General features: G+C 37.8%; 1 protein-coding gene across 1 annotated transcript in view; it reads right to left on the reverse strand.

The window, feature by feature from the left end:
• FBXL13 (F-box and leucine rich repeat protein 13) overlaps window positions 1-23,921 on the reverse strand; it is a 218,177-nt gene that overhangs the window by 13,986 nt on the left and 180,270 nt on the right. Inside the window, exons 18-19 of the mRNA XM_061413891.1 lie at window positions 21,949-22,032; window positions 1,076-1,210 (exon numbers count right to left, since the gene is read on the reverse strand). Of these exons, the coding sequence (XP_061269875.1) occupies window positions 1,076-1,210; window positions 21,949-22,032 (219 nt within the window). The remainder of the gene's footprint in view (window positions 1-1,075; window positions 1,211-21,948; window positions 22,033-23,921) is intronic.

Raw genomic sequence — 23,921 nt, forward strand, 5'->3', positions numbered from 1 at the left:
TTTAGGATTCAAAGTTGTCTCTGGTATGCTAAATTAATTCATCTATTTTCAGGTTTCCAAAATTTTGTTGCTTTTGTCTCCTACTGTTTTCCCTATCATTGTGGGCCCTTATCCTTCTTCTGCAGTTTTGGTAGCGTTTCAAGAGGGAACAAAATTATCAGGGTATATTTAATATGCCAAATTAATCCAGAACCAGAGACCTCTATTTCTTGACCTGGTGATATTATCTGTAGTATATTAAGAGAAAAGAAAGTAGGTTACAGTGCATTTTAGAAAGTATGATTCTATTCTTTAAAAAGCAAGACAAACCTTCTTTAACTATAATCTCTGTACATAGAAAAGAATTCTACGTCCTGGATGGTGGTATGACTTTGAATTTTTACTTTCATACTTTTAATATATGCAGTACAAAGATTTTGTAATGAGTATATATTCCTTTCAAAAACAGACGTCAAGAAAAATTGTCAAACACTTGAAAAATAAGACAAAAGACGGTTGCCTACCCTTTCACGTTTACTGGAACATTATTTTAACAGGTCCAACTGAGAAATTATACAAGGAATTATGCCGCTTTTTGGACATACTATTTATTATCGATTAGGGCTCAAATTCTACCTGTTGTATTTTTGTCTAAGAGAGATGCAGATTATTTCTGGTAGAAACTATAGCTCCAAGGTTATTGATTTGTTACCTTGTAGGACTTTAACCAATTTTGGATTTAACCTAACAATCATGTTCCAACATTCTTTCTTCAGTTCCTATAAATGCTCAGTTTGATCAAATGCTGAATGAACTGACGTTATCATTTTGCTGGTTCTCTCATTAGTGAATTAGATAAATATTTGACACATTTTTATATTTGTATGAGAATTGTCTTTAACTTTTTCCAGGTACTACTTTTACACAAATGAAATCATAAAGCTACTTACAGTTTGGGGAAGGAGAACTCTTGATGAATACCTCAGATATGGCAAAGAAAAGTTCTATTATGAGTCCAACACCTAATTGCTACCCTGCCTGTGTTCTTTGGCAGTACTTCAGTCTGACATGTCTGAGCTCTAACTCCTGCACATACCTTTGGACAGCCAGCAACACTGAGAGATGTGAGATTAATACAATAAATGGCCAATGCTTTAATAATTATATCTGATAGTTGGGGGCAATAAGAGACATCCAGATGTTCCAAGGTCAGTGAGCCTTTGCAGAATACCTGCAAGAAATTCCAAAGTTAGTGGTTTTCTTTTTTTTTCTTTTTCTTAGTCTTTATTCAAATTTTATGCCATCTTACCCCGTGGAAGTTTATTTAGTATGCATTTCAGCTCTTGAGATGTAGATGTGTTACATTTTGTTGCAAACAAAGAAGCCATTAAGTCCAAAATCTCCTTATAACAAAAGATACTCAGACACCACTTAACAGTTCAGTAATATTCAAATTCCTGCTAACATAATTTGGTTTTCTATCACTAATGGAATTTTACCCATATGGTTAGTACTTAGAGTTATATTCAGCTCAGTGGGTAGAAGAAAAGAAATCTGGAGATAAGAATTAGATGGCGAACACTCTGGGGTTGACGCTAAAATATAATGGAAAAAGCAGTTTTTGGAATCAGACAGACTTGAGTTTTAATTTCATTCTACCACTTTATTAGCCTTGAAACCTTAGCAAGTCACTCAATTTTTCTGAGCCTCAGTTTCTTCAAGTTAGGGAAAATAATATCTACCCTCCAGCATTGTTCTGGAATGCCAAAATGTTCGTCTAAAATTTCTAGGGCTAGAAAAGGTCTGGAAATCATTAAAAGTTCTTCCCTTTATCTTGGTTGTTCTTAATTTTCATTACTACTTTCAGTAAAAAGAAAGAAAGCCTATATTAAAATTTATATACAGTGTCATTTGAGGGGCAGTTTAACATATTGATTAGTTCTTAGGAAAGATTGAGGGGAGGAGGAGACAGAGGATGAGATGTTGAATGGCATCACTGACTCAATGGACATGAGTTTAAGCAAATTCTGGGAGACAGGGAAGGACAGGGAAGCCTGGCCTGCTGCAGTCCATGGTGTCGCAAAGATTCAGACACGACTTAGCAACTGAACAACAAGCACTCAATAAATATTAATTATTACTGGAATTTGCATATGATACCAGTAATAATAAAGATGCACATTTGTGTTGTACTTTGGAGAAAACCGAAAGATACTGGTTATTTTGCCCTAAATCATCATCTTTTTCTGACCACAGTAACCATCAGTGATTCCTCTCGTCTGACCTCATACAAAACTTGTCTTTTTCAGCTGATTCAGCACTTACAGTACTTGACTCATTCCTGTTTTGTAGCTCAGTTTATATGGAGGTTTGTTTTCTCTAGCAACTAAGTGATGTCAGATATTGGAAGGGGCAGTTTGTAAGGAGATATTGAGGTCCCTGTTATTGGAGCTAATCAAGCATAGAGGGCACAACTAGGGAAATCTAGCTTTAAAGGATTGGAATTGGTCTTAAAACTCAGCTCACATTCAATAAGTTTTTCATTTAGAGTGCAATAAGTCTCTCAGAGGTACTGTCTGGAACTCTGCTTTCTTCTTATACCCCTTTCATAAGCATCATATTTAGACTACAGTAAGTTCTCAATAAATACTAGCTGCTTGCTCAATCTGTGAGTATCTTCAAGGATATAAAGACTTGTGTTTTAATAATACAGGAATTCTTATGTTGCAAGGGGTAGGATAACATTGTTTTCTATTTAGAGAATGGATAGAGTTCAAGGAACCAGAGAAAATATAAAGCAAGAAGGAATAGTTGAACTGTAAGAAAAACTTATTAAAAGATGAAACAAGCTTCAAAGGGAAATTCAAGTCTCTGCATGTCTGCAGACTCTTCAGAAGCATCTGTCAGTGTCTTGGACTGCTTGAATCAGTTCTGCTTTAAGCCTTTTTAAAAGCTTTGATATTCTTTGAAGTTAAACTTTCTCAGAATTTTTAAATTACAGAAGAACTTATAAAAATGATTAATAAGGCCTATGATGCATTCATGGTAGCATTCTCATTCAGGGAAAATCTGAGGCACAAAGATGAGTCCAGGGCTTTATGTTTGGCATAAATCAGTGCAGATCTAAGAAATAAGTCAGAACTTTCCCTCTCTTACAATCCATATTTTCCTTTAGAGATTGTAAGTTGTATTAAGTACTTAAGCCTACAGGCATGTTTTTCAACATAATCACTCATGAAATTCCATACCCCCCTTACCCATAAGATTATTTATGCTCTTCTGGCTACAATGCTTCAGGATCACACATATATTAATACTGTTGATTTTCTTATCTTGGAAAATGCTACTCTGAGCTTATTCAAAGTAAAAATCTTTTATAATGAAAATGGAGAGAAAGTACAAAAATTATCAAGTCATAGGATTGACTTTCATCCCATGTATCAACCAGTTTTGCCATGGGTTAGCAGTCTTGAGAAGGAAATGGCTACCCATTTCAGTATTCTTGCCTGGAGAATTCCATGGAGAGAGGAGCCTCGTGGGCTATAGTCCATGGGGTCGCAGAGTCAGACACAACTGAGTGACTAACACTTTGACTTTCTCAGCAGTCTTTAAGACAACTTCCAAATCTCTTAGTTAAATAATTTCTTCTCTGTATTTCATGAATTGAATCACTGTGTGGGGGCTTAATGACTGCATTTCTAAACTGGATATGTGGAAGAGACTGAATCTCACTAATATTTACCGAATGTGACAATAATGTGCTTCTGTCAAAATCCTAATTTAAACTACCTCAAAAGGTGTCAGCTCGCAGTCTTAAAAAAGCTCACCTCATGGTGCATACTCATAAAACCATCTCTTGACTATTTATTTGCCTTATTAAGTTCTGATTAATCCTGCTACAGAGTTCTGTGTGGGAGTAGGATACAGTTTTCTACTGATAATTATGGAGAATTCTTTTGCTATCATGAACCATTTTCTATAATGAAGGCTATTTGGGGCTAGTTGAAATACAACTTCCTCAATTCTAAGTTATAAACTGAATTCAAAACTATAGTCTCTTATAATGCTTTGTACCCATTAGGCCTCAGAACAGGTAGGAGTGGTGGTTGCCTGAGCACACTGAGCTGTGAAATCTGGGCCCTGGCACCAAAACCAAACTATCAGTGCCTAAGTGTCCGCCACCATCCCTATCACCCCACTGATAAGATGCCTCCCCTGCATTCACGTGCTCCCTGCCAGGGAAACTAGGCTTAGCTTGGGCTCAGCGTTACAGGATTATACCACTTTTAGAGGAGCCTACTGTTTTTAAATACGGAGAGGACTGTGAAAGGGAGAAAGGGCAAGGCCAAGACCCAAAACAAATATTTCCAAAGATACTTTCACTGTGAAATTTCTTATCAGTTATATAGTGATTTGAGGGAATAAGCCACAGCTCAAATGTACTTTATTCCATGAAGTTTTTCCCAATTCCTCACTCTGGAAGTAATGACTCTCCAAAATTTCTGTAGCTTTAATTTTTTGTCCTTCTCACTTTCCACTTATATTATAGCTATTTATACAACTGTCTTATCTTCTTCATTGACTGTAGCTTCTTGAGGGCAGAGACCATGTCTAAATTATCTTGTGGCCAACATCTGGTATACAGATGAAGTTCAAGATGAGAGTTTCCAAAGAGAATGGAAAATGTCTCTCATCAAAGGAGTGAGGAGAATGAGCTCCCGTAGATTCCACTAAGCCCAGTCCTACCTGGCACTCTGTTCAGTAATTGCTAGTGAACAAGAGTAGTTAAGAGGACAGAGTTTGGAGTCCACTAGCCTAATTTAAAATCCTGCCACTTAGAAGCTCTGTCTCTCTAGATAAATTATCCAACTTTTCAATGTCTGAATGATCTCACTTGCAGCATGGGAATAAAATGGTATAGTTATTATGGCACCTACTTCATAGAGTTGTTAGGGGGATTAAGTGAATTAAGATGAATAAAGGAATTGAACAATGCCTGGAACATAGCAGTTAGTAAGTAATAGCTAGTAATATTATTTGTACCTACTGATTCTCTATGGGTATGATTTCAAAATTTTTAAAATCATCACACCATAATAAAAATATTTTGAGCATATACTTTCAAAAAATGTAAATTAAATGTACTTGTAAATTATATAGATATTCAAATATATATTATAAAGTATGTAAAAATAAAATATATGAAATAAAACTAAATCATAATAGAAGTTCTAATATTTTCTTGTCACACCAAAATAGATCATCTTGTTCACTTGCCAGAGTAAATGCTTTCTCTAGAGAAACCTACTCAATGGTATGCCTTTGGTTGTCAGTAAGCTTTAATGACATACTGGCTCTACAGACTCTAGGTATGGGTAAAAACAAGGGAATTACTTTTAAAGTATCAAATGTGACAAGTACATAAAAAGATGTCAAATATAAGAAAATTATAAACAGGCTGAGTGAGTGGAAGAAAATGCATATTGGAAGGAAGATCAGGAAAGGTCAAAACAAAGTATCTCTGAATTATAATTTGAAATTAGGACTGTTGAAAGAAAATCCTAGATTTTCATCTTCAAAAAAAAATGAGCTAAGTTTGGACTACCCAAAGGTCAGTTAGGTATTTTTTTGTGGCTTGAAATATAACCAATATTTTTTTCCATTTTTAAAAAATAAGAAAAGGATATCAAGTGGCCAAGTTACCTGACACTCCAGCAACCCCGTGAGAGCAAAAGGGTGAGGAAATTGCCTTTTTTTTTTTGCTTTAAATGATTATTAATAATATTTTTAAAATTGAAGTGTGGTTGGTTGAAGTTTTGTATTGTGCTAATTTCTGCAGTAACTCAGTTATACCATATATGCAATATTTTTTGTATTCTTTTTCATTATGGTTTATCCCAGGAGATCAGCTATAGTTTCCTGTGCTGCACAGTAGGACCTTGTTGTTTTTCCATCCTATGTATATTAGTTACATCTGCTAATCCCAAACTCCCAGTCCTTCCTTCTCCCAGCTCCCTCCCCTTTGGCAACCACAAGTGTGTTCTGTATATCTGTGATTCTGTTTCTGTTTCATAGATAATTTCATTTGTGTCATATTTTAGATTCCACATATAAGTGATATCATATGGTGTTTGTCTTTCTCTTTCTGACTTCACTTAGTATGAAAATCTCTCCATGTTTCTACAAATGGCATTATTTCGTTCTTTTTATGGCTGAACAGTATTCCATTGTATATGTGTGCCACATCTTTATTCATCTGTCAGTGGACATTTACTTTGTTTCCATGTCTTGGCTATTGTGAATAGTGCTGCTATGAACATAGGGTACATGTATCTTTAAAAAGATACATTAATTTAAAAATTAATAATTTTATCTGTGTATATGCCCAGAAGTGGGATTGCTAGACATTATGGTAGTTCTTTTTTTTTTAGTTTTCTAAGTGACCTCCATAATGGTCTCCATAGTAGTTGTACCAATTTACATTCCCACCAGCAGTGTAGAAGGGTTTCTCTTTCTCCATACCCTCCCCAGCATTTGTTATTTGTAGACTTTTTTTAGTGATGACCATTCTGACAGCTGTGAGATTGTACCTCATTGCAGGGTTGATTTGCATTTCTCTAATTATTAGTGATGTTGAGCATCTTTTCATGTGTCATCTGTATTTATTCTTTGGATAAATGTCTATTAAGATCTTTGGGCAGAGAAATTACTTAAGCTATAATAATCAGCTTTAAAGAATTGATGGGTTTCTATTTGCACAGTCAGCCCTCGACTTCTTATTTTTTCTCCTTCTTTCCCAAGAAAACGGCAACTCAGAACTTTAAGGACAAAGTCACAGTGTCATCCTGTGACCTCTTCCATTTAAGAATCTCTATTGAATAATGAGTTCATCAACTGTTATTGATGCTTTGATCTCCAATTTTGGTGCATAATGGAATAAGAGATGATGTAATCAAGGGAGGTTCCTGGTCTAGAAGAAAAACAAAGGGCCAGGAATTTGAAGTTGTGTCTGTGACCTTCGGCAAGTTACTTAACTTCAAATTTCCTCATCTTTAAGAGAATGAAAACAACTGTCTATCTCTCAGGTTTATTGGAAGGTAGAGAGAAAATGTGTACTCCAGGATCCCTTTGCAGACGTAATACCCTGTGTAAATGCTGACTTTTTGTCTGTCAGCAGTGGAACCAGAGAGGCTGTAGAACAATCCTGCCTGCCAATTAAGACATGAGAATACCACCTTACCACCTTCAACGTGCTGGAGGGTTTGAGATGAAGAAATATCATGCACACAATTTAACTGGAAGTTAACAAAGAGGATTATTAGAAGTCATGACATAGAAAAACCACAGCTTCTATCAGACATGCTTCAGGTGCTCAGTTCATGTCAGGTGAGGTGCAATGAGCCTAGGCATGCTGCATAAAAGAGAGATCAAAAACACATTAGCCACTTAGGCTTAAGAAGCATAAACTCATACTATTGTAGGAAAGTGAGATTCTGACATTTATTTTTCCTGCCCTTTTATTTTTGCCTTCAGATAATCTGACTTTGGGCAAGTTTTAGATTACATAGGATAAACTAATGTTCCAGGGACAGCTTAAATTGAGAGAGGCCTCCAAAGGATTATCTTCCTATAACATATTCTCTCATAGCTCTTTTCTGTGGATGTTCAACATGAAAATAACAGATGTGTGCATTCATTTAATGAATCTATCAGCATTTCAGTTGTTGGAGAATGGTTCTCTCCAGTGGGAGTAGGCAAGAAGCCAGTACTTGTGCGGGGTGTTCTCAGTTTCCGCAGTTTATCAGACATGAAAACATGGTACCCAAGACTCCATTATGCCTTGAACAGTAGAGACTGTGGGAAAATGACAGGCTTTCAAATCCCACATCCTCTGAAGTGCTGGCAAATTTTTAATTTTATTGAATTGCCTCAACAATTGGAAACACACTAGCATAAGGAGCAGTGGAGAATTCTGAGCTTATTTCTTTTGCTCATAGCCTTTGAAAAGAGAATAAAGCCTAGGTATCTTGGTAGGAGTTTGTGACTCAGTTGATTTCAGGTCCTTAGTTCTCTAAAGAGTATTTTGTTCTATTATAAATAGACTGTTCTTGGCATGGGTAGCCATGAAGCATCAATTTCTGTAACAAAGCTCATACTTATTCCAGGTTCTGTGGGAGGTGCTTTTTCCATAAGGTTTCAGATACTCAGTTCTTAATTCTACCAGAGGGATTCCTTAGTTCCTTCTTCTGAGACCATGTGAAATAATTCTGAACCTGAGATCTTCTGATATCTTCATCATAGACTGTTTAGTCAGTTACTTCCTAATAATAACCTATATTAGTGAATAAGATAAAGAATTTTCCTGAGTGGTATAGCCAAGAGATAAAGTGTCCAGACGTCTGGATGCCCCATCTTCCCACATGCAGGAGATTTCATAGCTTCTACTGCACCAGAGGCCAAGAATTGTGGCCGTTTTGGAAATGGATCTTCTGTTTGTTGCTTCCCTTACAATCAATAAACATAACTATATCCCTGGGGAAGAGGTGGAGTTATTGAAATCCCATGCTTTGATAATTCTTAAATGGTTTAATCTTGGAAACCAAATAGAAATCAATGTTTTTTTTTAAACATTGTTGCCATGTGGAGCCAACACATCTAATCCATCTTTGGCACTGTAAGTTATTCTGTGTCAAAGCCCACTAAAACTGATTTTGGTTTAGTACTAGAGGGTGAGGTCTATGAACTGATGAGAGTGAGTGATGAGAGTCTGGTATAAACAACATTTTATAACTATTCAGAAAGTTTAGTAATTCAAAGTAGGAGTTTAAGATCAGAAAAGAGTCACTGGAGAGTCATTCAGTTCTTGTTTTTAGGTCAAGAATGAATCCAGGATGAGTGCTAGGGCAAAACAAGAATCCAGTTTTTCTTACACTTGCAGAACAGGCTGGCCATAGGCGATTATTAAGGAGGAAGACGCAGATAGGACTGTTGGGGAATGAGGCCTTTCCAACCTGAGTAGCCATGTAGATGCTCCATGCTAGTTGTAAGGGTTTCAGTTCTCTAGCGCAGGGAGTCCAGGGTACAGGACTGAAAACCCTGAATCCTCAGTCTTCAGTTGGACTCAGCCTGGAGCAGACCCATATCTATAGAACCATTCAACTTACTAAACATTCCTGGGTCAAGCTGAAAGCCAGATGAACAGCCATGGATCTTGCTTTGCTGTTCTCCCAGCTATGAAATAGCTTATAATTTGCTATAATAAGGGACACTTCCCCTGTCCCTTATTCCTTGATCTTTCCTCTCTTCTCCCCTTTCTGTTTGCAAGTCAAGGTAAATCTGTTACTAAAGGTCAAATAAAAAGTAAAATCAAAAGTTTGTAAGTCAGGATAAAAGAGGTCAAAACACACTGAAGATTAAAGGGGAAAAGGAACTTATTATCTCAAGTGTCCAAGCAGTTAGGGCAAAATTAAGGATCTCAAAAAAGAAGAGTCCCTAAGAGAACAATGAGGGATGTGGAGGTTCTAGCACCTCCACTGCTGCTTTTACCCAAAACCAAAAGTTATCAGATACCTTTGTGATCATCAGAGAATATGACAGTAAACTAGACTTTATCTGGGCTCTTAAAATTCATCAGCAGTGCCATTTGCAAGATACCAGTAAACCAGCTTGTGAAGAATATAAACAACAAGCTAGACAGAAAAGACAACAGAGAGTAGATGAAGCTGAATCACTACCACATGCCTCTTATCTCTCTTATATGGTTATAAGTCCTACCCACTGCATTCTGATTAGAGGGTTTTAAAAGGTAGATAGCCTTCTATGTTGGAGAAGGCAACGGCATCCCACTCCAGTACTTTTGCCTGGAAAATCCCATGGACGGAGGAGCCTGTTGGGCTGCAGTCCATGGGGTTGCTAGAGTCGGACACGACTGAGTGACTTCACTTTCACTTTTCACTTTCATGCACTGGAGAAGGAAATGGCAACCCACTCCAGTGTTCTTGCCTGGAGAATCCCAGGGATGGGGAAGCCTGGTGGGCTGCCATCTCTGGGGTCGCACGGAGTCAGACATGACTGAAGCAACTTAGCAGCAGCAGCAGCAGCCTTCTCTGTTAGAGATAATAAAATTTTTTTTTAATTTTTTTCATTAAAAAATAATAATAAATAAAGAGGAGGCCATGACTGGATTTGAAGAACAACGACAGTTACCTACATCTGAATCTTCCCCTGTTCCCAAAGCCATAAAATCTATTGAGAGGACAAATAAAATTCCATAGGACCCATACATTCATCATTACTAGGACACAGAGAACACCTCACATTACCTATACATAGAGTAAAAACAGAAACAAACTCCAGCAGAGCTCCCTTAGCCACCATGAGTCTGTGGGTAAAGAGTGGGAGAGCGGATGCTTAAGACTGTCTTCAGAGTAAAGGGATGACGAGAGCTGAGAGGATGCACAGACAAAATCACTCCCAAGAAAATAAAGTGCAGCGGTAAATGCCAAAAATGCTGAATCAGACTTGGTAGTTCATAGCCCTGGACACCTGACTTGGCTATGGAAAACAGCTTGAAAATGAGGGTAGCACAAACTTCCCAGGCAGCCAAATCAGAATTGTGGTTGTTGTTGTTACTGTTCAGTTGCTCAGTCGTGTCTGACTTTTTGTGAACTCATGGACTGCAGCGTGCCAGGCTTCCCTGTCCTTCACTGTCTCTGGGAGTTTGCTTAAATTCCTGTCTGTTGAGTCGATGATGCCATCCAACCATCTCATCCTCTGTCTCCCCCTTCTCTTGCCCCACAATCTTCAATCCAGAAGCATGGCCATCATCCTTAACCATAGCTTGACCCTGTCCCATCCAAACCATGACCATTCTGTGGATTTGCTATCCAGATAGTCTCCCATTCATTCTCTTCTGTTGCTGTTCAGGCTGCCATCTTCTCTCCCCTGGACTATAACAAAAACCTCTCAACATATTTCTACCTTTAATAGTGATAGCAGTTCTTTCTCCCCTCTGATCTTCAATCCATCTTCTATATTGCTTATTAAAGTGATTTTCCAACAGATAGGCTCTCATTGTCATTCCCATGCTGGATTAAGTATCTCAACTGAATCCTTCTGTGGCTTCGTTTATCACAGCATAATGGCAAGAATTGTCACTCTGGAATAAGACATGTTATACCCTAGCTCACATGCTTGCTTGTTTCATTATTTGGGGTAAGATTCATAACCTCTCTGAACTTCAGTCTCCTTATCTGTAAAGTGGAATCAAAAGTATTACCTACCTCATAAAGTAGCTAATTACTGAATGGGAAATACTTAGAACAGTGTCTGGCATGTAGCAGATGCTAAATTAATGTTACAATGACTAAGTGATATTGGATTTTTCTAAGTCTCTTTATTCTACTAGACCCAGACTCAATATTCTTTAAAGATTTTAGAATGATTTCTCTTTTCAAAAACAGATTATCTCAGTGTCCATTACATAGAAAGTCCAGTCCAAATGTTTTCAGTTCAGTCACTGAGCAAACTGTCCCATTTTCATAAAATCAGTTAATCTGAATTAGACAGATTATTGTCTTTACATGAGGGCGTGGAATTCTTCATTCAAGTTGAACTTAATTATCTAAAGTTTTCTCCAATTTTGTAATTGCAAATAAAATTCTAGTGTTGTACTAAGGAAACTGAAGATCTTTCTGGAAGAACATGACCAAAGAAAATACTTGAACTTTGGGGCAGCCACAGGCCCCATCTATATAAGCACAGCCAGACACACTGCAGAGAGCTCACAACAGCCACAGGTGCCATGCTTGACAGTGACCACCTACCTGCCCAACTTACCTATGGGTCTCTGCTCTTGGCTCCAGCGACTTTCAGTTCCTTACTTCATTGCTGGGCCTCATGATCTGATTCAGAGCCCACTGTACATTGGTCATCCCTTTTTGGATGCCACTGATTCAGCCAACATCCAGGGATCCAAAACTCATGTTCCAGACTTCCAGTTTCCAGTCTGTCATGGAAGTCTGGAACTTATCAGTCCCATCCTCAAAACAAGAAAAAAGCTGAGCAAACTGAAAATCAGCAGCTCTCCTTAGATCTGTCAGATAATTGAGGTCATAAAACAAACCACCACTGTCAAAATTGGAGAGTCAGGCAAATACAGAGAAATAAGGCTTACTAGTCGCAAAGAGTTGGACACAACTGAGTGATTTCACCCTCACTTTTCACTTTCATGGACTGGAGAAGGAAATGGCAACCCACTCCAGTGTTCTTGCCTGGAGAATCCCAGGGACAGAGGAGCCTGGTGGGCTGCCATCTATGGGGTTGCATGGAGTCAGACATGACTGAAGTGACTTAGCAGCGGCAGCAGGAGCAGCAGGAGTGGGGAAACTTGTGGCTGGAGCCAGTACAAGTAGGCACACTGAAAGGGTAATTGACTAATTGCTGGAAACCGAGAATGGAGTAGCCTGAGAGAAAAATTCCTGGCAGGCCAACCTTAAGTGGGCCTACAGACTTTCGTGAGCTTTACCTCTAGGAAGGCCTCTAAGAGGGCCTCTGAGTTCTGACAGCAGAGACTTAAGGGGAGGAATAAAGTATTTAGTAACCATTTTGAAATAATGCTCTGGACATATGCAAGGCTGGTTCAAAATTCAAAAGTCAACTAATGTAATTCATCACATCAATAGTCTAAAGAAGAAAAACTATATGATCATATCAAAGATTGTATTTGACAAAATCCAACACACATTACTGAAAAACACTCTCAGCAAGACTAGGAATAGAGGGAAAGTTCTTTCAACATGGTAAAGAACATGTACAAAAAATCTATAGCTAACATCATACTCAGTGAAAAGAAACCTGTGGTTTCCCTGTAAGATCAGGAATGAAACAAGGATGTTTTCCCTTTTCACTCTTATTCCACATCATACTGGAAGTCCTAACTAATTCAGTAAGAAAAAGAAATAGAAGGTATATAGATAGAGAAGAAAAAAAAATGCCTGTGTTTGCAGATGGTATGACTGTTAGGTAGAAAATCGCAAAGAATTAACAAAAAGCCAAAACAAAAACATACCAACTACTAGAACTAATAAGCAATTATAACAAAGTTGCATGATATAAAATTAGTATACAAAAAGGAATGTTCTGTATGTTCATTTTGTCCCTGTAGACCTTTTTCCTCCAAGATTTGACAAGCCTTGCTCATACATAGGTGGGCAGTAAGAGGGCTTAAACAGAGAGGCCTGCCTTTGTAGTATGTGAACATGATGCACAGTGTTATGAGATTGTAACAGAAGTAGATATGGAGTCAGGCTGAGTAAAGATGGGAAAAAAAACACAAATATCTGGGGGCTTAGGGCACATACACGTTGCCAAAAGCAAAAGGGTTAATTTAGTGCCTAAGTATGTACATCAATATCCTGCATGTTATACTAATTTAACTGGGATGTTGGGAAATATGTCTAAAATCATAATCCTAATTAAAAACAACGATCCATTTCCTTTTTACTTTGTATATTCTCTTATAGCATTCTCAAGAATAGTAGTAATTAATTATGTAATGTCATAGAATTGCTTAATACTCTTATACATACATATGTTTAATCAATTATAATTTAGGTGCCACTAAAAAATGCACCCAGGGATCAAACCCACGTTCTTGCTCATCACAGGCAGATTCTTTACTACTGAGCCACCTGGCAAGCCCCCCAAAATGCACTGGTTCATTCATAGGAATAAAACTTTTTTAATTGTTTCTTCTAAAAGCATATTCGAAACATTTCCTTACCATAGGAAAAGGAGTCTTGCCATTTACATAGATTCTTAATTTTTTAAAGTATAAACAAAAAGATAATTCTTTTTTTAAAAAAAATAGACTTTATTTTTTAGAAGAGTTTTAGGTTCGCAGCAGAATTAAGCAAAAGTTACAGAAATTCCCCATATTATCTCCTACCCGCACAACATGCATAGCCTCCCCTATTATCAACATGCCCCACCAGAGCGGTATGTTTGTTACAATTGATAAACCTGTATCGACACATCATAATCACCCAAAGTCCATAGTTTACATTAGGGTTCCCTCTTGGAATTGTACATTCTATTAGTTTTGACAAATGTATAATGACATGTACTCACCATGATAATATCATACAGAGCAGTTTCACTGCCCTTAAAATCCTCTGTGCTCCACCTTTCAATCTCTTCCTCCCCTATAGGTTTTGATCTTTTTACTGTCTTCATAGTTTTGCCTTTCCAGAATGTCATATAGTTGGAATCATACAGTACTTAGCCTTTTCAGATTGGCTTCTTTCATAGTAATAGCATTTATACTTCCTCCATGTCTTTTCTCAACTTGGTGTCTCTTTTCTTTTTATTGCTGAATAATGTTCCATTGTCTGGATGTTTATTTATCTATTTACCTATAGAAGAACATGCTGGATGCTTATTTTGGCAATTATAAAGAAAACTCCTATAAACATCTGCATGAAGGTTTTTTTTGTGTACGTATACTTTTAGCTGAGCTTTGATGCTTTGCAGGATTTATCTCCCATTCTTTGAAACAAATATGTCTAGTCAAGGCTTCCAATATACCTCCCACATTTGTTCGTTGATGTAGTGAACCCTTGAGATATTCTGCAGTATATCCAGATGTTTCACATCCTTTCAGTTTGAACTGGAAGGATGGACTCTTCCAAGTTGACTTAAATTGAAGCAAGAGGGCTGGGCCTCTGCCTCATAGTATCAACCAGCAACTGGATTAGCTCTGATCCAGGGAAGAGGCCTACCCTGGGATACAGCAGCTCCTGAGGAAGGACTCAGCTGGGGGAGTGAGTGCCTTATCACTGTCCCCCGCAACTCACCAGCTGAAACCATGGAACTCAGGTTGGGACTTGAACCCATGGTCTTTAAACCGAGATCACACACCTGATCTCAGGAATTAATGAAACTCAGGTTCTTGATGTCTCATTGCAGAAAGAATTCAGTGAGAGACAAAGTGATAGGTAATTATTTAGAGAGAAACACACTCCACAGGCAGAATGTGGGTCATCTCAGAAGGTGAGAGCAACCAAAAAGATAATTCCTTAAAAAACTAATTTTTATTTGCCTTGAATAGTGACCACAATTTATTTGGTATTAGTTAGTTTGTTAGTTCAATCATTCAGTCGTGTCTGACTCTTTGAGACCCCCTGGACTGAAGTACGCCAGGCCTCCCTGTCCATCACCAGCTCCCGGAGTATACTCACTCGTGTCCATTGAGTTGGTGATGCCATCCAACCATCTTATCCTCTGTTGTCTCTTTCTCTTCCCATCTTCAATGTTTCTCAGCCTCAGGGTCTTTTCAAATGAGTCAGTTCTTTGCATCAGGTGGCCGAAGTATTGGAGTTTCAGCGTTAGCATCAGTCCTTCCAATGAGTATTTAGGATTGATTTCCTTTAGGATTGACTGGGTGGATCTCCTTACAGTCCAAGGGACTCTCGAGAATCTTCTCCAACACAACAGTTCAAAAGCATCAGTTCTTCGGCACTCAGCTTTCTTTATAGTCCAACTCTCACATCCATACATAACTACTGGAAAAACCATAGCTTTGACTAGATGGACCTTTGTTGGCAAAGTAATGCTCTGCTTTTTAATATGCTGTCTAGATTGCTCATAACTTTTCTTCCAAGGAGCAAGGGTCTTTTAATTTCATGGCTGCAGTCACCATCTACAGTGATTTTGGAGCCCCAAAAAATAAAGTCTGCCACTGTTTCCACTGTTTTCCCATCTATTTGCCATGAAGTGATGGGACCAGATGCCATGTTCTTAGTTTTCTGAATGTTGAGTTTTAAGTCCATTTTTTTCACTCTCCTCTTTCACTTTCATCAAGAAGCTCTTTAGTTCTTCTTCGCTTTTATTGATATTTCTCCTGGCAATCTTGTTTGGTATTCAGTTCAGTTCAGTTGATCAGTCGTGTCCGACTCTTTGCAACCCCATGAATCGCAGCACGCCAGGCCTCCCTGTCCATCACCAACTCCCAGAGTTCACTCAAACTCACGTCCATTGAGTCAGTGATGCCATCCAGCCATCTCATCCTCTGTCGTCCCCTTCTCCTCCTGCCCCCAATCCCTCCCAGCACCAGAGTCTTTTCCAATGAGTCAACTCTTCTCATGAAGTGGCCAAAGTACTGGAGTTTCAGCTTTAGCATCATTCCTTCCAAGGAAATCCCAGGGCTGATCTCCTTCAGAATGGACTGGTTGGATCTCCTTGCAGTCCAAGGGACTCTCAAGAGTCTTCTCCAACACCACAGTTCAAAAGCATCAATTCTTCAGCACTCAGCCTTCTTCACAGTCCAACTCTCACATCCATACATGACCACTGGAAAAACCATAGCCTTGACTAGACGGACATTTGTTGGCAAAGTAATATCTCTGTTTTTCAATATGCTATCTAGGTTCATCATAATTTTTCTTCCAAGGAGTAAGCATCTTTTAATTTCATGGCTGCAGTCACTGTCTGCAGTGATTTTGGAGTCCAAAAATATAAAGTCTGACATTGTTTCTACTGTTTCCCCATCTATTTCCCATGAAGTGATGGGACTGGATGCCATGATCTTCATTTTCTGAATGTTTGAGTTTTAAGCTAACTTTTTCACTCTCCACTTTCACTTTCATCAAGAGGCTTTTTACTTCCTCTTCACTTTCTGCCATAAGGGTGGTGTCTAAGATGTATACATATATTTAATCTACACACATATACTCAACAATTGGGTTTCCCTGGTGGCTCAGCTGGTAAAGAATCCACCTGCAGTGCAAAAGACCTGAGTTTGATCCCTGGGCTGGGGAAATCCCCTGTAGAAGGGAAAGGCTACCCACTCCAGTATTTTAGCCTGGAGAATTCCACAGACTATGTATAGTCCATGGGGCTGTAAAGAGTCAGACACTACTGAGTGACTTTCACTTTCTCCTGCATTGCAGGCAGGTTCTTCACCATCTGAGTCACCAGGTTAAGGGAATATAAAAAGCAGTTAGACTAAATAATTTTATTTATTCCATTGGTTCTATTCAAACAACTTAATAAAACAAAACTTCTAATATATTTGTACCATAGCATCTCAGTTAAAGGGGCTTCCCAGGTGGTGCTATTGGTAAAGAATCTGCTGCCAAATGCAGGTGACACAGGAGACACGGGTTTGATCCCTGGGTTTGGAAGAGGAAATGGCAACCCATTCCAGTATTCTTACCAGTAAAATTCCATGGACAGAGGAGCCTGGCGGGCTATAGTCTGTGGGGTTGCAAAGAGTCGGACATGACTGAGCAACTGAGCACACACACACATCGCAGTTAAACCAATTCTTTTGCCAAACTTGACGGTCTGTTATTTAAATTCACCAAATGCTCAAGGAAAAAAGTTTCTTGAGAAATGCCCAGCTATGACTATATCAGACATTGCTTCCAAAATGAGTGTCTTTCAAGAGTACCAAATAATTTCAGTTTAACATGATCATTGAATGTCTAATGTTCTCAGGAAAAAAACCAAAGTTGGGAAAAGTAATTAAAACCAGATCCTAAAAACTTAATACATCTGAGGCTCCAGATATTCAAACTTCATATGCTGTGGTTTCCAGTAAAACTAAAATGAGGTAATTTTTTATTCTTATTATGTTCATGACTCTTGCAAAACCAAGCCAGGGTAAAAACGCTTATCGTCTCCTTTTTCTCATTAAATCATTATGTAGTTTTCAATGTCGTATGCCAAAAAGCGAGTTCCCTACCTTCTAAATAACAAGAAATTTCCTGATAAATTTCGGATAATCTAAACATCTCAATTTAATCACGTTTGTTTCAAATCCAGATAAAGAATCGTGAAATTGGCTTATGTATCACTTTCTCCTCCTCCCTCTTTATTTCATCTCTTTTGGAACTTAATAATTAGGCTGGAGGAGGAAAGGAGGAGAAAGATTACCACATGCCCATTAGTGTTAACCTTGAAACCTTGGAAGAGGTAAAAAGAGATCAAAAGTCACAGCATTTCAGTGTGAGCATACAGTCACACATACACATACACACACACCACATACACTCCAAAAGCAGGGAGGAGAGGAGAAAAAAAGGGATGATGAGAAAGAGAAAAAAAAATTTTTTTCACGAACTTGAATAGAACAGCCAATCTTGTGCAACTGATAATTAAATAATTCTGTATTTCCATGCTCCTGTATCCCCATCTTTTGTTTTCTTTTAGATCACTGAAATCAATATATCAATAAAAGACTACATTTTTAAAAGCTATACCAAACTCAGCTGTATGATCATACAGTTAGCATATAGGTAAACTTTTTCATCTAAAATCTCAGAGCACCTAAAAATAGTATGATTTTCAGGCTTCCAAGAGGGAAAATAAAAAGGCCATGGCAGGAAGCACTGGCTTCCTGATACTTAGCTTCAAACTTTGGTGAGCACTCTCTTTCATTCCAAGAAGCACTTTTAAATGAATCAGTCAGTTCAGTTCAGTCGCTCAGTCATGTCCAACTCTGCGACCCCATGAATCACAGTGCACAAGGCCTCCCTGTCCATCACTAGCTCCCGGAGTTCACCCAGACTCATGTCCATCGAGTCGGTGATGCCATCCAGCCATCTCATCCTCTGTCCTCCCCTTCTCCTCCTGCCCCCAATCCCTCCCAGCATTAGGGTCTTTCCCAATGAGTCAACTCTTCACATCAGGTGGCCAAAGTATTAGAGTTTCAGCTTCAGCATCAGTCCTTCCAATGAACACCCAGGACTGATCTCCTTTAGGATGGACTGGTTGGATCTCCTTGCAATCCAAGGGACTCTCAGGAGTCTCCTCCAACACCACAGCTCAAAAGCATCAATTCTTCAGTGCTCAGCTTTCTTCACAGTCCAGCTCTCACATCGATACATGATATGTCATCACAATAGGGGGTTTTAATACTTCTGAATGATTTGTAGTTATTGATCAAATGTAATTGATCACCATAAAGGAAATATAATCCAATATTAGAAATGTTAATACCTGTTTAATTTTAATAACCTTTACTCTGTTGCCTTGTTAAATACCTTTTGAATGCTTGACTAGATCATATACATGGATAAAGTTTTATGTAAATTCATGTTTAATCCTTAAATGAACTGCAGTACATAAATCATGGTTTAACCTTAGAGGAACCTCTTGGCTTTTTCTTCTCATAGGTTACACACATTATAACCCCTTTCCTTATTGTAGAGTTACAATCTTGCCCTATGCAAGTTGTTGCTCCTCTCTGGGATCTTTGCTTTGAAAAATAGTGTTTGTTCTTTTTACCTTTTTATACAGTTGAATGTACTACTAGGTAGATCTCTTAGAAATTGCTAGAAATTTGGCAACCAGGATCTGAAACTGGGAGAAATTCACATTGTTTGACATTATTGCCTCCTAAAGGAGACTTCTTATTTTTTTTTCCTTTCCCTTCCCTTCTTTTTAAAGGAGACTTCTTATCAATGTTACATTTTCCTGTTCAGTACCATTACACTGTCCCGATACAATGAAGTACAGTGAAAATCATTTGAAAACAATTTTTCCCACTAGGTTATGTTGACCATCAACCATTTAGAATAGTGGTTCTCTGTTTCTACTCTTCATTTCTGTAAAATTATATTAGTTTGCTGAGAAGGCATAGGACTTTGGACTGTTTAAGCCCTCTGGGCCTTAGTTTCCTCACTTGTAAAATTACAGAGATGGTTTAGATGATTCTAAGATCCCTTCAGCTTCAGAATGGTGAAATTCTATGCTAAAGTCTAGAACACCATTTGACCTGGCACTCTCTGTAGCCCAACAGTTCATATAATGTTTGAACACTCTCCTATTAGCTATGTTAGAACTTCTTGAAATTTTCATTTCAAATTTATGGAAGACAGCTTAACTTCAGGTCTGCCATGCTCTGGTGGACTTTTCAGCTAATATTTGCATTATCTTTCTACATGTGAGATGACTTCTTTTATGTCAATAAGAGTTTGTATTTAAATTATTTTTCTGAGTTTAATCCCAGATTTTCATATTTTCTGGGGTTTCTGAACTCTCAGGATACTTTAAATGGGGTTTCCAATGCATTTAACAGTTTCCACATTCCTAGATTATTAGTTCCGTTTAAAAATGCTACCTTCCACTATTTTACTAATCAGTAACCAGATTTTTTGAATGCTTTATTGACTATGCCAAAGCCTTTGACTGTGTGGATCACAATAAACTGTGGAAAATTCTGAAAGAGATGGGAATACCAGACCACCTGATCTGCCTCTTGAGAAATTTGTATGCAGGTCAGGAAGCAACAGTTAGAACTGGACATGGAACAACAAACTGGTTCCAAATAGGAAAAGGAGTACGTCAAGGCTGTATATTGTCACCCTGCTTATTTAACTTCTATGCAGAGTACATCATGAGAAACGCTGGACTGGAAGAAACACAAGCTGGAATCAAGATTGCCGAGAGAAATATCAATAACCTCAGATCTGCAGATGACACCACCCTTATGGCAGAAAGTGAAGAGGAACTAAAGGGCCTCTTGATGAAAGTGAAAGTGGAGAGTGAAAAAGTTGGCTTAAAGCTCAACATTCAGAAAATGAAGATCATGGCATCCGGTCCCATCACTTCATGGCAAATAGATGGGGAAACAGTGGAAACAGTGTCAGACTTTATTTTTCTGGGCTCCAAAATCACTGCAGACAGTGACTGCAGCCATGAAATTAAAAGATGCTTACTCCTTGGAAGGAAGGTTATGACCAACCTAGATAGCATATTCAAAAGCAGAGACATTACTTTGCCAACAAAGGTTCATCTAGTCAAGGCTATGGTTTTTCCTGTGGTCATGCATGGATGTGAGAGTTGGACTGTGAAGAAGGCTGAGTGCTGAAGAATTGATGCTTTTGAACTGTGGTGTTGGAGAAGACTCTTGAGAGTCCCTTGGATTGCAAGGAGATCCAACCAGTCTATTCTGAAGATCAGCCCTGGGATTTCTTTGGAAGGAATGATGCTGAAGCTGAAACTCCAGTACTTTGGCCACTTCATGCGAAGAGTTGACTCATTGGAAAAGACTCTGGTGCTGGGAGGGATTGGGGGCAGGAGGAGAAGGGGACGACAGAGGATGAGATGGCTGGATGGCATCACCAACTCGATGGACATGAGTTTGAGTGAACTCCAGTAGTTGGTGATGGACAGGGAGGCCTGGCGTGCTGCGATTCATGGGGTCACAAAGAGTCGGACACGACTGAGCGACTGATCTGATCTGATCTGATCTGAACCAGATTTTGCCCTAGTTCAATACAAGTATGATATATAATTTCAGTTGTCTTCTTTTAACAGCAAACTGAGATGCTTAATGTTGTGATAAACACCATGTATGGCTTGCTCACAGTAACTACTTTATGACTTCCTATCTATCACTCAACACCAAGTCTAGGAAATTTACTTCTCATGAGTTCTTAAATTACCATTTGAGCATACAATCATTTATCTTATCCAATTACTTATCTTATGCTTTCCATCCTGGCAAAGTATACTACCAATTATGTTTGAATAACTTAGTCCCTAATGGTTAAGTACCTGGTATAATTTTTCAGACTCCCCCAATTTTCATGGTTAGATGATATAACATTTCTTTCTACAGAACATTTCTGTTATATTGATATGAGAAGACTTTTACCACATTGCAGTTCATTATTCTCCAAATAAAATGTCAGCCTATCCCTGTCTATCCTATGAGTCTGACATCTGGAAGGGAGAGAGCAGACAGGAAAACAAGGGAAAGCAAATCCTCTCAATCACCTCAGGCTGTGGAGACCTGACTAAAGGCCGAGTTGATCCTGGCTCAACCAAGATCACATACGTATTATTAGTTTCATTCCGCTTCTTTTTTTTCCTATTGTTACCCACAAAGGTTATTCAATTTGCACTTAATTTTCAATCTTAATTCTTTAACAGCAACAACAAAAAACATAATTGTCTTACCTGGATTCCAAAATCGGTGATTTTATCACACTCAGACACAGAAAGTTCCTTTAATTTTCTATGTCTGGAAAGTGTCATCAAACCCTAAAAATGTTTAATATAAAGATTATTTGATAATGCATTAGTATAGAAGGTGTATTTCCAATAAGATAACAACAGTTTATGCAACTAAAAATATTTAGCTTCTTTTTTATATTTCTTTAGACTTAATCATACAATCACTTTGGTTAGGCAACATTATTCAATAAAATTTTCAGGTTATCTCTAATGTTTTACAAAAAGTATTACAAATCCTAGAACCAGAAAACTTCTTATCTTGCCTCCTGTTTTCAGGTAAATGTTACATGAATCAATGTAAAGAAATCTTCAGTTGCCTAAGTTTACAGCTTTATTTTATTTGAAGACACTTCATGTGGCTAATGAATCTATTTATCAATAAATTCTTATTTATGCTTAGCCTAAAATCTGAAAATCTTTAGCTCATTTTATTATATTTAATTGCTTGGAGGGAGAAGAAACACATCTTTAGGTAAAGGCCCATAGACAGATAATTATTCACTAGTAGTTCATTTCTTTTTTCAGGCTAAAAGTTTTGTTTCTTTTTATTTAAAAAAAATGGATTTCGCTTTCAGCTCTTCACTTTTTTAATGTGTGGTTTTGTTGGTGCTCAAATGATAAAGAATCTGCCTGCAATTCAGGAGACCCAGGTTCAATCCCTGGGTCAGGGGATCCCTTGGAAAATACTGGCAACCCACTCCAGTATTCTTGCCTGGAGAATTCCATGGACAGAGAGGCATGATGGGCTGTAGTCCACGGGGTGGCAAAGAGTCAGACACAACCGAGCAACTCTTTTGCTTTCACTTTCGTCGGTTGGCCCATTTCTCAGTACCTATTCTCCTAAGCTGGTACAACATTCAGTTAAGGAACTGACTGTTGTGCCTTATAAATGCCATCCTTCTGTTTTGCATTCAGGATCATGTTACTTTTCTATTTCCTGTATATGCTTCCTAGACTATATAGACTAGAGCAGTTTCTCCTCCTTTTATGGTCCCAGAGCTGGCTGGCAGGGGAAAATGCTGGAAATGGTATATGATTTGTCCTTTTCACATTTTATTTTCAGGACTGATTTACCTTTTAATCATAAAAACCACATTTGGACTATAATTGAAAATGGGTCATGCAAGTATTATATGCTGTTTTTTTTTTACCGATTTACATATTGGACCTTTCATTTTTCAAAAATAAAATGCATATCAAAGAGAAGAGTACTTGAAATTCTGCTTGATTGAAGTCACTGTTAAATTACAATTTCTCATTTCATTTAACAGTTCTGTACGCCACACAAAAATAAAATGACCCAATTTATTCATTTCATTGCAAATGTGGATTCCTTTCCTAGGAACACATTATATTTTCTGTCTCATTGTTTCAAAACAAAGAATGGGCACTCTGTGAAGCCATCACATGTGGTCTGGGTTCCAGATGTGGATGCTGTTTTATTCATGTTAAAAGAATTGGAATTTAGATACTCTCCCAATAGAAACTAAATTGTTTGAACAAAAATATCAAGTAAGTGATTCAGTTTTTCTATTTGCCCTATGCTTGATAATAGCTAAACATGTTTTATTATTCTATGTGGAATTTGTTTTATGAAACTATCTCTAAATAGTTTCTCTGAAGTTTTCACTTTTTATTGCTTCTATGTAGGCCATGTTAGAAATTTTTTAAATGAACTATAATGAAGTATACTTGCTAAGTATGACATTTAACAGACTATGGACAGATAATTAGAGGCCTTGGCACTGAAATTTATAAATGCTCCAAATTAGAAGGTGTTCTCTGAAGCAAATGATGGTTCCAACATTTTACAGTCTTTCTTTATACCTTAGAAGTCTTGAATCTCAGGTCTAAAGAAAATTCATTCATTCTTAATTTATTATTCATTAGATAAATATTTAATTAGCATGTATTAT

The sequence above is a fragment of the Bos javanicus genome, chromosome 4, assembly GCF_032452875.1.
Source record: "Bos javanicus breed banteng chromosome 4, ARS-OSU_banteng_1.0, whole genome shotgun sequence".
NCBI classification, from domain to species: Eukaryota; Metazoa; Chordata; class Mammalia; order Artiodactyla; family Bovidae; genus Bos; species Bos javanicus.